Source organism: Salvelinus alpinus, chromosome 18 (genome assembly GCF_045679555.1).
Source record: "Salvelinus alpinus chromosome 18, SLU_Salpinus.1, whole genome shotgun sequence".
NCBI lineage: Eukaryota > Metazoa > Chordata > Actinopteri > Salmoniformes > Salmonidae > Salvelinus > Salvelinus alpinus.
In genome coordinates this window covers 26,406,555-26,420,139 of record NC_092103.1, presented here as the reverse complement: position 1 = coordinate 26,420,139, position 13,585 = coordinate 26,406,555, and the positions used below count along the sequence as shown (strand labels likewise).

The window sequence follows — 13,585 nt, the reverse complement described above, 5'->3', positions numbered from 1 at the left end:
ATTGGAACGGGGCCAAAGCTGAAAAGTGGTAGGAGACGGCAATCAGATCTGCCTGGGTAATAGGAGGCTAGGAGCTAGGAGGCTGAGCTATAGTCCAGCCCCAGTATAGTCCAGTACTCACACAGAGGCCCTGGGCTCCGTAGGGCCGTCCGTCTGCGGCAGCACTAAAGACCAGAGAGCCTTGGCTGCCTGTGTGGTGCACGTCCCTAGAGCTGCCGTAGTGAGAGCAGCTCAGCGGGGCATAATTGGAATTATAGGACAGAGACAGGGCATACTGAGCAGAGGAGGGCGACACACCACATTATACATACAGGCAACACACACACACACACACACACACACACACACACACACACACACACACACACACACACACACACACACACACACACACACACACACACACACACACACACACACACACACACACACAGACACACACTTTAGTGGACATGCATTTCACCAAGTAGTAATGATTAATAAAATAACGTAAATAATATTGTTAATGCTAATATTCCACATGCTTCAACAACATTTGTACATTGTGTTAGTAGCAGCTTGTTTGCTTGTTACTCCAAACATACTGATGCAACATAGACATGCTTAGGGAAACAATCATTTATATACAGTACCAGTCAAAAGTTTGGACACATCTACTCATTCAAGGGTTTTTCTTTATTTTTTGTTTACATTGTAGAATAATAGTGAAGACAACAAAACTATGAAATAACAAATATGGAATGATGTAGTAACCAAAAAAGTGTTAAACAAATCTAAATATATTTTATATTTGAGATTCTTCAAAGTAGCCACCCTCTGCCTTGATGACAGCTTTGCACACTCTTGGCATTCTCTCAACTAGCTTCATGAGGTAGTCACTTGTAATGCATTTATACAGTATATACAGTACCAGTCAAAAGTTTGGACACACCTACTCATTCAAGAGTTTTTCTTTATTTTGACTATTTTCTATATTGGTGTTTGGTCCTCCTACTACGACTCAGGAAACCATGCAGTTTATTAGGCTACAGACAAAATAAGATGATGAACTTCACAGGGTGGTGAAAGTGCACGGTGATCTCGATGCTCCTTTCCAATAAATATCAAGGGTCTTATTCTGCTTGACATGGTGATCGATGCTTGACTGCCGTTTGACAAATACAAATATTCTCGCAATTATCCATAATAATCTTATCATGTAGAGAAGCCTACCTGCACAGCCTACCCGTACTGTATCTGCGAGCTGTTGGCTAGAGCGCATGTGCCAATAATACAATAGTTTTTGTGACAAAACTATCAAATGAGTTGAAAATGCGATGGAAACATGTTTTCAATACATTAACATTTTAGCGAAAAAGTACATTTTGTGTGCACTAGGTCATCATGCACTGATTCTTATCCGCAATAAGTGTTTGGTGGAAACACACTACTGGAGGGAAAAGGTGCATATTTTCTTTATACAGATCCTAGAAAGTTAGCATGAAAATTTGTCACCAATTGGATGGAAACCCAGCTACTGATTATTCCATGCCACTTTTAAGGCTGCGTTCTAAAGGTGCCCACAGTAACTGTGATGATGAAGTGGCCATTGAGACTGTAGACTGTAGCTCCCACCAACCTGTGCTATCTACGGCCCAAAGGAGAGACACTAAGGAACACCCCCCCAGACTCAAGTCTCAAGTCAGCTGGCGTCGCGCTATGGTCACCCTGGAGCCAGGGCTGAGGTCAATAGTCTGAAGTGGCTATTTTCATGTAAGGAACTGGACAGGTCATGAAGATGGATAATGAAACAGAAACACCACTATAATGTGGTTCATGAGGTTTCTGAATGGACGGTGTGAGGTCATCTCAGCTAACACATGATCAAAGAAAAAAAAGACCAAATAACAACCTAGGCTGTTAACACCATAACCATGCGATATTCTTACTCATGTTCCCACTTAAACAGATGTGACCTCTATCGTGGGATATGCCATTAAGATTGGCCATTAAGATTATTATCAATCATACCGAATGAAAAGTACAATCAAATAGATTGCTCATTAAATATTTGTCAAATACTCTACCTTTTCCATCTTCTTGGCCTCGATGTGGCGCATCACCTGGTCTCTCCAATCCACTGGTACCCTTCCTCCTGCTCCCGGTCCTCCTGGCCCGTCCAACAGCGATTGCTCAGACTTCACCCTGGCATTGGGCCTTTTACTGGGGCTGACGTGCTGGTAGTTGAAGTCGCTGACCGACATGGTCCTCTCGGGCAGCTCGTGGGGCTGTGGCCTGGCGCTGTGAGGCCTGGGGGCACAGGGCCCGTCGATGCTGTAGGTGCGGGCCGACAGAGGCCTCTGCATGTTCTGGGCTATGGCCAGCGGCCCCCGGCCCAGGGTGTGGATGTCCCTGTACGTCATGTAGTCTCCCTCGGGCACCTGCATGCGCCGGGGGTCCCCCATAGAGGCCGTGGAGGAGCTGCTGCTCTGCCTCTGCAGGGTGCTGCTCCGTGGCTGACCACCGGGGGGCAGGTGTCTCTCCTTAGCCCACATGTCACCGGGCTGCTTGGGCCCCATAGGCGGGCCTCTCTGCTGGGCCTGGTGGGGATATGGAGGGGCCTGGTTGCGGTTGGAGTAGTTGGTGTTGGCCAGAGAGTGCTGGGGTGGAGGGAGGTAGCCCTGGTCAGGGGGGACGAGGGTCCTATGGGTCCACAGGCCTTCTTTGGGCAAGGCGCTGCTGGTGTACTGGACGTTGTACTGGGGCGGCGGGCCTATGGCCATGCCTGAGGGGACGGGGTAGCGGCCGGTGCTGACAGGAGGCTTTGAGGAGCTGGCGAGCAGGTCGGAGGAAGAGGCTGAAGAGCCGGGATAGACCTGGAAGGGCTGGTCGTTTAGCAGGGAGGCTGACTTGCTGCGGACGATGCTTTGACCCTGGGCCCCCGGTACGGCTCCGGCCATCCTGCCCACTACGCCACCCTCGTAGGAGCCCCCCTCAGTGTCCAAGGAGTACAGCTTCATCTCCCCTGTCTCAATGTTGGTGATGCTCTGAGCCTTGGCCACCGGGGACAGCTCCTCTGTGCTGCGAGACAGTGACATGTCACTGCTGGACGTCACGCACGCCGAAGCAGTCCGTACCACCGACTTGGCAGAGTCTAACCTCATGGGCGACACGGCCAATCCCTCGCTGGAGCGGCCGTTAAAGTGGTCGCCCAGCTGGTTGCCGTTCTCCAAGTGGTCTGTAATGGGCGCCGTAGAGTTTTTGTTGTTATACGGCGGAGGCAAATGGTGAAAGGCCTCCTTGGTGCTTGTGCCATTCGGACAGTCATCCAGCTGGACCACCATGTTGTCCGGCTGCGGCGGCAGCTTAGCCACGTTCATGTTGATCTGGTCCCACTGGGTGTAGCCGTCGCCCATGCCGTTGTTGATGCCCTTCTTGATGAAGGCCAGCCTCTCCTCCATGGACAGGTCGTAGTCCCCCACAATCTTCTCTGGCTTGGACTCGTAGCACTGCTGGTTCTTCAGGAGGGCCTGCAGGGTCGTGTCTGGGCCGTTGCCGTTCTGGAGGAGAGGGGTGCTTACCTTCTGCTGATTCATGTTCTCATCCTCTTGCCTGGAACAGAAAGCACAACATAATGGTTTGTTGTTGTTGTCGAGTGTTCAGGCATTCAGAGTATAAGCATGGCAGCTGCGCAGGAACCCCGGCCTACATTCGCAATGACTAGGAAATCCAACCCTCTTAGTTAGATCTAGTATGAACACATCCAAAGTTATTTCCTTAGTTGAGCCAACATTTCAAATGAGAAAAAAACCTTCACTGTTCTATGCTCCCTAGTGATCTTTTGATTAGGATGTTTAGAGCGTCTATTTTAAAAGAAATCACATCCCTAATAGCAAGTAAATCCCACCCTCCATCCTCAAGAAACCCTGAGAAAAACTAGACTTCACCCACCTGCTCTTGGGTAGGAAGGTCATCTTGGCCTCTCTCTCGGGGGTGCACAGGGAGTTGTCCTGACTGCTGTCCGTGGTCAGAGACACAGAGTCCGACATGCGTGACGGGGACGAACAGTTGCTGTTGTTCTGATTGGTGTTGGCCACTGTCTCGTCCAGCAACGAGTCAGCGTCTTTACCGTCATCTGTCCAACCAAGAGAGGAGAACTCGGTCAGTGTGTACACATTCATAGTTCTGAGAGGGTTTTGGATGATTTCTGGGTGTACTACTTGTCAGTAGTTACATAGTTGTAGAACCATCTTTCTAACCGTCTAACCATCGTCTAACCATCTTTCTACCAGTTGTTAATCCTAAAAGGAGCCATGTGTCTGCCGTGGTACCTTTTTTGTCTTTACTAAGTGCCACCACTTTGGGCTGGTTGATGGAGATCTCAATGAGAGGAGGTCTCATCTCCGCCATCTTCATCTCCTCCTCAGATGAAAGCTCCTCAGAATCCTGCAGAGAAAAAGACTTGACACAAACGACCACAAAATAAATGTGCAAGAGTCACAATGTGTATGGCCAATGAGGTGTGATGTGTAGCACCGTTCAGAGTAGCGTACCTCCAGGGTGTCCTCGTGGTTCATGGTCTTGGTATTGTCCGAGTTCCGGAGTGAGGTCTTCTGGGAGGTGTAGGATTCAGAGGTCTCCAGGGGTACTGTGGAGTCCTGGACACAGACAGGCGCTTTGGGCTCCATCTCTACTGGCTTGCCATTGGCGCGGGGAGCCTCGATCACCTGGTCAAAACCCCAAACCAACAGAAGGTTATATAAAGCAGACTTGTTTCTATTACAGAGTCATTATTAGGTTGTTGTTGTTATGTCATTTGTTACCCATCTAACTTGTAATTAGGTGGCAAGTAAATATTGGACAGAACTGTAATAAAGTGTAACAGTGAATTAATGTACAATAGGTTCATTGGGATTCCTTATATTTCCAATAGAATATGTTAATATGCAAATACTTGTGAAACCATACACCACGTGGAGCAGTCTTCATTTTATCTTAGGTTATTTTCCAATACAACACATTGTATCCAAGTTGTTTGTTGCCTGTGTGTGTGTGTGCGTGTGTGTGTGTCTGTGTGTGTGTGTGTGTAGTTTGCACATTTGCCAGTGTTTACAGACAATAGGCTCAACCTTGACTCCCACGTCCTGCACTCCCACATGGATCCGCTCATTAGGTCTGGCATCCTTCCCCGACTCGTCGCCCGACTCGTCCTCCTTCAGCCTGTGAGCGATCGACTGGGCCGTCTTCACCATGTTCTTCAGCTCGTCTGGGTACGGTGTCGGGTAGCGCTTCAGGTTGCCCTCCTAAAGAGACGCAAACGCGAGAGAAAAAAAACGAAAATACAGTGAACCAGGAGGGTTCCTCAGGGGGTGGGGAGAGGGACTTGGGTGAGGGAGGGGGAGCAGTTGGGCTCAGCTGCCAATGGAGGTGACACTGCTGCTCCTCAGTCAGACTGACAGCTTGAGAGGCGGTGTGCCTCTTCCCAGCAGGCCCGTCCTCCCAGTCTGCTGGAGAGACACTGCAGCCAGACAGCCATATTGTGTCAGTGGCACACGTTGGAGACTGTGTGAGACTGTGTGAAACACCACAATTGGTTTGAAAGAAATTATTCAGAACCTCCTCACTATGAACTGCAAGCAGCTTCCATTTCAGTGTGAGACAATAGACATTGGACAACTGGACATTGCTTAGAGACTCCGGTACAGGCAGTAACATGCAGACATCTCTCTTTAATACAAGGGAATAGGGAAAGGCCAATCTGTGATAGGTAATGTGGCAGTAGCTTGAAGCCTTCTGATACATAAGGTGACTCAACAGAACTAGATTTTACATTCAGGAGACAGCAAAAAAAACGTGCTTTTACACCAGAAAGTCGATTTGTATCCCTTGCCATAGTGTTTCAACAACCTTGACAACTTAGTAATGAGGACTGTGTAATGTGCGTAAGCATTGTGAGTACAGAGCAAGGTTATTTGACCCTCATTTTCATCGCACGCTAACTGGACATCGTTTTTCATCTACTTTCATTAGCTCACATTTGCATAATATCACCCTCTGACACTTTGTCAACCACACTAGCTACAATCTACAACACAGTGAGGAAAGAGAGGTGTGTAGATACTGTGTACACAAGTGTGTGTGTTTGTAAGTGTGTGTATCAGCGTGTGTGCATTTATGTACGTAAGCGGGTGCCTCTCGCTGTCTGCAAGTGTGTGTATGTGTGGGCTGAGTACTGACCCGCGGAGGCGTCTCCCTCTCATCCTTGTCCTCGTCACACTCGAAGGCCACCTGGGCCCGCTGCTTCCTTTGCTCCTCCCACAAAGAGGGGTTGAAGCTCTCACTGTCAGAGTTAGGGATGCCTGAGGAGGAGACACACCACACATCCTCTTTCTAGCTGCACAAACCTTTATGCAGTATTCCAATTACATTTGTTATGCATACATCTAGAGATAAAATAAAATAATTGAATAAAATGTTATGAAACCTTACCACAGTTATATACCACTAATTAACACATTCTCAGTTTTGTAAATGTATGTTTGTGTTATCAATACCACTTGATATCCAAACATGGTTGTGTGAGTTAAGTTAATAGAGCATTAAAATTACAGGTGAGAATTCTGTTTGTTTTTGACAACTCAACTCAGTCATGATTTCCGGACCAGTTCTCTCTAAGCCTGGGCTGTGTTTGAAGCCAAGATTCCACTTCAGAGCAGTACAAAAGTTGTGTTGCTAGGAAACAGGTTAAGACTATTTAATCTCACCCCCTCCTGAATCCATTTAGTTTCAATTTTGGAGATTTGCCCCTGTTCCCGGGAAACAATGAGAGCTTGTTTCAGGCCCAAAATGTTCAAAGCACCGACATTCCAATTAAGGGGCTGGCTAGATCTGGCGGGTGCCCCAAAAACAAATTGGGACGCAATAGCAGTGAATTGATAAAAGATTCACAATTTCCCCTCCAAGGCCTAGCACCTGTAAGATGCAGTATCCTCTCCCAACAGGAGGTCAGAGAGAGAGGAAGAGCGAGCAGCCATGCTAACTGATGTAATAGTAAACCTAGTGCCCAAGGTAACATATGTAGAGAAGGAGGGGTAACGGATTGTGTTTCTACCCCCCCTCCTCCTCCTCAGATAAAGGAGATAATGTGGCCAAAACAACAACCATCCAAGACAATCACTTCCTGGTTGCCGGAATCACATGATCAAATTTATGATTGGAGGAAGATAAAGAATGAGAAGCAGATAATGAAATATGATCATTGTGGTAGCGATTACACTGGAAGTTCGGCACTGAAACAACACAGTCAGCCTGGAATTTTGTAGGATGTGACCGACCTCCATGGTGGCCCAGTTATTTCAATGATCCCTGATCTGCCATAGAAAGACTAATGAAATAGGAGGGGAAACATGACATTTGTGTATCTAAACACATACTATATAGATCAGTGATCACCACAAGGAGAGATGTATTGTAAAGGTGTTAGAACAGGACCTAGCCCATAGATAGTAGGTCTTTGTATTAGTTTAAAACTCCAGATTGTCTAGTACTCACAGTCCTCTGTCCTGGTCTGCTGGGGGAACATGTAGTTGGTGAGAACCGTCTTGTGGGTCTCTGGATCCTCCTCCTTCTGCAGAGGGATGAGGGGCTTCGACTGTGGCGGAGGGGAGAGAGAGAACATAAGACAGTGGTATAATAATACATGTTGAATATCCCGATGGCTTTTGAAAACTGTCATGAAAATGTCTTGACAAATAATAGTTTGTCAAATAAGCAAGGGAGAGAACAGTCCAAGGTAATCTTTCATGAATAGGTCTACATATTCACTGGTGGAAATCATCCATTTAATTTGGTTTCCAGGTACACTAAGGGCTTTGGACAGTAGCATTAGGAGATGATCAGAGCTCTATTTCCCTGGAGGAGGGAAAAGTAGGCCTTCCTCAGCGTGGCTGACCTCAACCAGAGACATCCGGGTTGATTATTAAACTCTGTAGTGTGTGTGTGTGTGTGTGTTTCTGACTTTGTTGGGCAATTAAACCACAGTAGATAACAATCAATAAGGACCCAGCTGGCAGGAGCTAACCCCCCGTTCACATCATTACCACAACCTCCTAATTAAAACCCACTGGGGAAGAACTGGGCCTGTAATCACAAAGTGTGCTGATCTAGGATCAGGTCTCTCCTTTCTTACTGATTATGATTAGAAAGGCACAAATGATGCTAGATCAGCACCCTTACTACTCCAACGCTTTGTGAATAGGGGCCCAGGGCTGCAATTAAAACATCAACTCTTCTGAAAAAGTGGACTGCTGGACTAACGTGTCCATCCAACCTATATTCAATCAAAACATATCTCTTTGTTTTAAGGGGAGCCTCTCTCTCTCCGGTCTCTGGTCAAATCCTCTCAGCACAGTGAGTGGTCAATGGCTGTTAGCTTGGGGCTTTGGAGAAAGGCCCTCCATGCGATATGGTGTGTGGAATTAGATACCGTGGAAGTGTTTTATTGGGTTTAAGCTGTGTTTTGACAGGTTGTACTGTGTCCAATGGGATTAGTCTGAGGCTGGCTGTCGGGAGCTGCTGGTTGCACAACTACACTTTGCCGCTCTCGAACCCCCGAGAAACAGTTACTGTAGGGGTGCCAAATGTGCCAAATGTTTCATTACGCCATTTGAGGAGCGGAGAGACAAGGAAGTGCACTGCCATCCACACGTTTGAGAGCAGCTCAGTGGCCACTCGTGTGTGTGTGTGTGTGTGTGTGTGTGTGTGTGTGTGTGTGTGTGTGTGTGTGTGTGTGTGTGTGTGTGTGTGTGTGTGTGTGTCAGATACTCAATTACAGCTCTCCCTCCCACTCATACCATTCTGATGACACTCGAGGGAGGATTTTGAAATAAGAGGGTCATAAAACAAGCACCTCGACGCTCCATACAAACAATGAGTAAGTTTACATGCAGACTAATAATTAGATATTAAACTGATTATGGCAGTAGACAGATTATGCAATAGTCATGTAAACACCTTACTCTGCTTATCTTAAATCAGCGTTAAGGTCTAAATCGAAGTAAGCATTCGCCGATTAAAACACCTGGTTTTCTGAACAATCTTTCAAATTAGGACATGTAAACACGTTAATCGGCGTTCCAGCTGTGTATTTGATCTGTGCATGTGCTAGCAGCAGTCGAACGAGCCTCCCTCTTTAGCACGAGTAAAGTGTGTTCAGAACAACTGAAGGTAGAAGTTGTTTTCACATACAAACTTTATATGTTTGAACTAAGAATAAAATATCCTTCCCAAAAATAAAATATTCACTGTGGTAGAACGTTTGTTTTGGTTGGTGATTTTCTGCATTTTTAAATTGCCATCAGGTACCCTGATTTCAGATGTGTCCATGTGAACAGAATTATTAGGGGAATTGTTCTTCTTGCAAAGCATGTAAACGTTTTAATCAAACTATTATATTAATCTGACTAGCCACAATAATCACATTATTGTGTGCATGTAACCACACTCACTGAAGAGATTTCCCTACCAGTAAAGAAATAAGCCTGTATGAAAAACAGAATAAAGCCCTGAAAGCCCCATAGTGAAAGCCAAGAGGCTGTGTACACACCTGGTTCTCAGACAGCCACATAGCAGTCATCTGGTTAAGCTTGGTGAAGCTGTTGGGAAGGTTCCTCAATCTGGACAGAGAAACACAGAGAAAAGCATTATAGTAAAAGTCATGAAGCACATTACCGACCTCAGAAAGATATGGGACAGATCTCAACTGACAAATAAAAGTTATGCACATGACCATGTTTCTGTATCCATAATGACTTTAACCACACTTTATTTGAGAGATACTGCTGTCTGATATTAAGAATGGCCCAAATCTTTGAGTACCATGTCTAACATCTATAGGATAACTTTCTAAAGCGCACAGAGAATCAGATAAGCCTACAGTACATTTTGAACAGGTAGGAAACAGGTGTTGTGTCTCCAACGCCAAAGTGGAGAGTGCAAAACGAGTGGTCCCAGGGTAATAAACGGGTCTCTTCCTCTCTATAAAAACTGGAGGATGGGAACTTAATTACAGCAGGCTGCAGGGTTACTGCCGAGTCATGGTAAAAACTATTTATTGCTTCTGTTAGCGAGTGGAGAGGCCCTGGCCACTGTGTCTCTTTCTAGGGCCCTGCCTGGAAAAAACCCTGGAAATAACCTCCATCAGGAATGAATTGGGGTTTTGTGAGTGTCTTAAATCAATCCACTTAATCTTCCTGGTCCAAACTTAGGCTTTAATTCCTGTATCATTATGCACCAATGATTAACTTTCACGATCTCAGGGAGTGTGTGTGTAAGTGTGTGAATGTGTGTTCATGCGCAAGGTGGGGGAATGCATTCTGATTCTGACATTGTTTTCCTCTATTGTTGACACACACGGCCCGTGTGTGTGTGTGTGTTTTTAGTGCCTTATATAATCCACTTTGGTGGCGGGCGCAGCAGAGGGAGATTGCTCTGGTGCCAGCGCTGGTTCCAATAAGCTGGATGGACATGTTTTACAAGGCACATGTGGCAACGGTAGCGTGGCTTTGCACAACAAAGGGAGCAGCTGGGAGACTGCTGCCATTTTAACTACTGTATTAAACTAGTCTGTCGACTACTTGAGCGCTCTAATGAAATGCTCTGAGAACACCAGAAATAATTCATCATATTGAATTGACTGATGTTTACGGCGATAAGCAAGAAAAAGAGTTGTGTCGATTAAAGATTGGGTTAGCAGTGTTTCCCCCAGGAATTCTTTCTGGCGCTGTTTTAAAGCAAATTTCCTGCAATTCTACACATTTAGCCATGGTTAATGCAGTGATCTTATTCTATATGTTTTATTCTTCCTTACTGTCTAGTTTTTATTTTGGTGGTTCTTAGTTCTAAATTATGAAAATATATTACTCCATTATCTTTTCGATATACTTTATATCAGGTTTTAGACTTATTTTTTGGATTGGCAGTAACAATTTAGCAGCGGCGTCCAGGACATAACATTTACTTTTTGGTCCACCAGCCACTGTGGCAGGTAGATTTAAAAATTGTTCTATTTTGCTAAAACTATAGATGAGCATGCTAATGTTCCTAAAACAATAACTGTATTACTAGTAATAAGTGATGTGCTACAGTATATTGATTCATTTAATTTTTTGTTTAGTCAAAATATCAAAGATGAGACAGAAATGTTCACCTGCCCCTATAAGGGGGGGGGGGGGGGGGTTACCGTGGTAACGCAACTTGAAACAAGTAATCTCTCCATCAGTTTACTTCTTTTTCGGACTTTATATGGCGGTTGGCAACCAACTTTAAAGTGCATTATCACCACCGACTGGAGTGTGGACCTCAGTTCAGCTCAGTATATGCTCCTAATAACCAATAAGGAGATGGGAGAGGCGGGACGTGCAGCGCATCAAGCGTAAAAAATAGAACCATGTTCTATTTTAGTGCCTGGCTACGCAGACGCTCGTTAATGCGCAAAGAGCAGTTTGGATGAAATTATTGAATAACATGACCGTGTACATTTATTTTGCAACGCTCGCGAAAATAATGCTTGAGCCATGAATGTTTCATGCGTTTATACCTGTCCCCAAATTAATATACAGTGGGGAGAACAAGTATTTGATACACTGCCGATTTTGCAGGTTTTCCTACTTACAAAGCATGTAGAGGTCTGTAATTTTTATCATAGGTACACTTCAACTGTGAGAGACGGAATCTAAAACAAAAATCCAGAAAATCACATTGTATGATTTTTAAGTAATTAATTTGCATTTTATTGCATGACATAAGTATTTGATACATCAGAAAAGCAGAACTTAATATTTGGTACAGAAACCTTTGTTTGCAATGACAGAGATCATACGTTTCCTGTAGTTCTTGCCAAGGTTTACACACACTGCAGCAGGGATTTTGGCCCACTCCGCCATACAGACCTTCTCCAGATCCTTCAGGTTTCGGGGCTGTCGCTGGGCAATACGGACTTTCAGCTCCCTCCAAAGATTTTCTATTGGGTTCAGGTCTGGAGACTGGCTAGGCCACTCCAGGACCTTGAGATGCTTCTTACGGAGCCACTCCTTAGTTGCCCTGGCTGTGTGTTTTGGGTCGTTGTCATGCTGGAAGACCCAGCCACGACCCATCTTCAATGCTCTTACTGAGGGAAGGAGGTTGTTGGCCAAGATCTCGCGATACATGGCCCCATCCATCCTCCCCTCAATACGGTGCAGTCGTCCTGTCCCCTTTGCAGAAAAGCATCCCCAAAGAATGATGTTTCCACCTCCATGCTTCACGGTTGGGATGGTGTTCTTGGGGTTGTACTCATCCTTCTTCCTCCAAACACGGCGAGTGGAGTTTAGACCAAAAAGCTCTATTTTTGTCTCATCAGACCACATGACCTTCTCCAATTCCTCCTCTGGATCACCCAGATGGTCATTGGAAAACTTCAGACGGGCCTGGACATGCGCTGGCTTGAGCAGGGGGACCTTGCGTGCGCTGCAGGATTTTAATCCATGACGGCGTAGTGTGTTACTAATGGTTTTCTTTGAGACTATGGTTCCAGCTCTCTTCAGGTCATTGACCAGGTCCTGCCATGTAGTTCTGGGCTGATCCCTCACCTTCCTCATGATCATTGATGCCCCACGAGGTGAGATCTTGCATGGAGCCCCAGACCGAGGGTGATTGACCGTCATCTTGAACTTCTTCCATTTTCTAATAATTGCGCCAACAGTTGTTGCCTTCTCACCAAGCTGCTTGCCTATTGTCCTGTAGCCCATCCCAGCCTTGTGCAGGTCTACAATTTTATCCCTGATGTCCTTACACAGCTCTCTGGTCTTAGCCATTGTGGAGAGGTTGGAGTCTGTTTGATTGAGTGTGTGGACAGGTGCAGTTAATACAGGTAATGAGTGAAGAAGAGGAGGGCTTCTTAAAGAAAAACTAACAGGTCTGTGAGAGCTGGAATTCTTACTGGTTGGTCGGTGATCAAATACTTATGCCATGCAATAAAATGCAAATTAATTACTTAAAAATCATACAATGTGATTTTCTGGATTTTTGTTTTAGATGTGTACCTATGATAAAAATTACAGACCTCTGCATGCTTTGTAAGTAGGAAAACCTGCAAAATCGTCAGTGTATCAAATACTTGTTCTCCCCACCGTAGGTGGTTCAGAGTTATATTATATTTCAACCTGCACGTCTGGTGTGGATGGACAAAGTCATCAACATGTACGCTCTGGCGCACGAGCATGCCCGGTCTAGTCAGCATGTAGTAGAAGCGATGTCTCCTCTTTCCTAGCAGTTGAAACTCAAACATTGAAAAACAACCTAGCTTGTGAACAAAACAATGTAAATAGTCAAGAAACACAAGGACAAAGTTCCACTTAAGTAGACTTTCGTTTCAAGTAAATTAGACCAACTTTCATGACTGCGCAGCGCTTCTAAAAATGATCTTTCACTCAGCTATTCACGTGTACACAGCCCCTAGACAGGCAGTGTTGTAGCGCGAGTCGGAATAGACTATATAGGATTTGTAGTTCTTTGACATTGTGAGATTAATTTACCAGCTATGAAACAAAATGGCAGAAATACTTTGAAA

At 45.4% G+C, this 13,585-nt stretch overlaps 1 protein-coding gene across 5 annotated transcripts in view; it reads right to left on the bottom strand.

Moving 5' to 3' along the window:
* Positions 1-13,585, bottom strand: part of LOC139544072 (erbin-like) — a 125,335-nt gene that overhangs the window by 14,985 nt on the left and 96,765 nt on the right. For 2 of the 5 annotated variants that reach the window (XM_071350791.1, XM_071350792.1), the window contains exons 14-22: positions 9,584-9,653; positions 7,531-7,630; positions 6,217-6,338; positions 5,109-5,282; positions 4,533-4,706; positions 4,311-4,440; positions 3,931-4,114; positions 2,067-3,591; positions 122-274 (exon numbers count right to left, since the gene is read on the bottom strand). In XM_071350791.1, coding sequence (XP_071206892.1) covers positions 122-274; positions 2,067-3,591; positions 3,931-4,114; positions 4,311-4,440; positions 4,533-4,706; positions 5,109-5,282; positions 6,217-6,338; positions 7,531-7,630; positions 9,584-9,653 — 2,632 coding nt within the window. The remainder of the gene's footprint in view (positions 1-121; positions 275-2,066; positions 3,592-3,930; positions 4,115-4,310; positions 4,441-4,532; positions 4,707-5,108; positions 5,283-6,216; positions 6,339-7,530; positions 7,631-9,583; positions 9,654-13,585) is intronic. The other 3 variants (XM_071350793.1, XM_071350794.1, XM_071350795.1) reach the window with 3 other exon arrangements.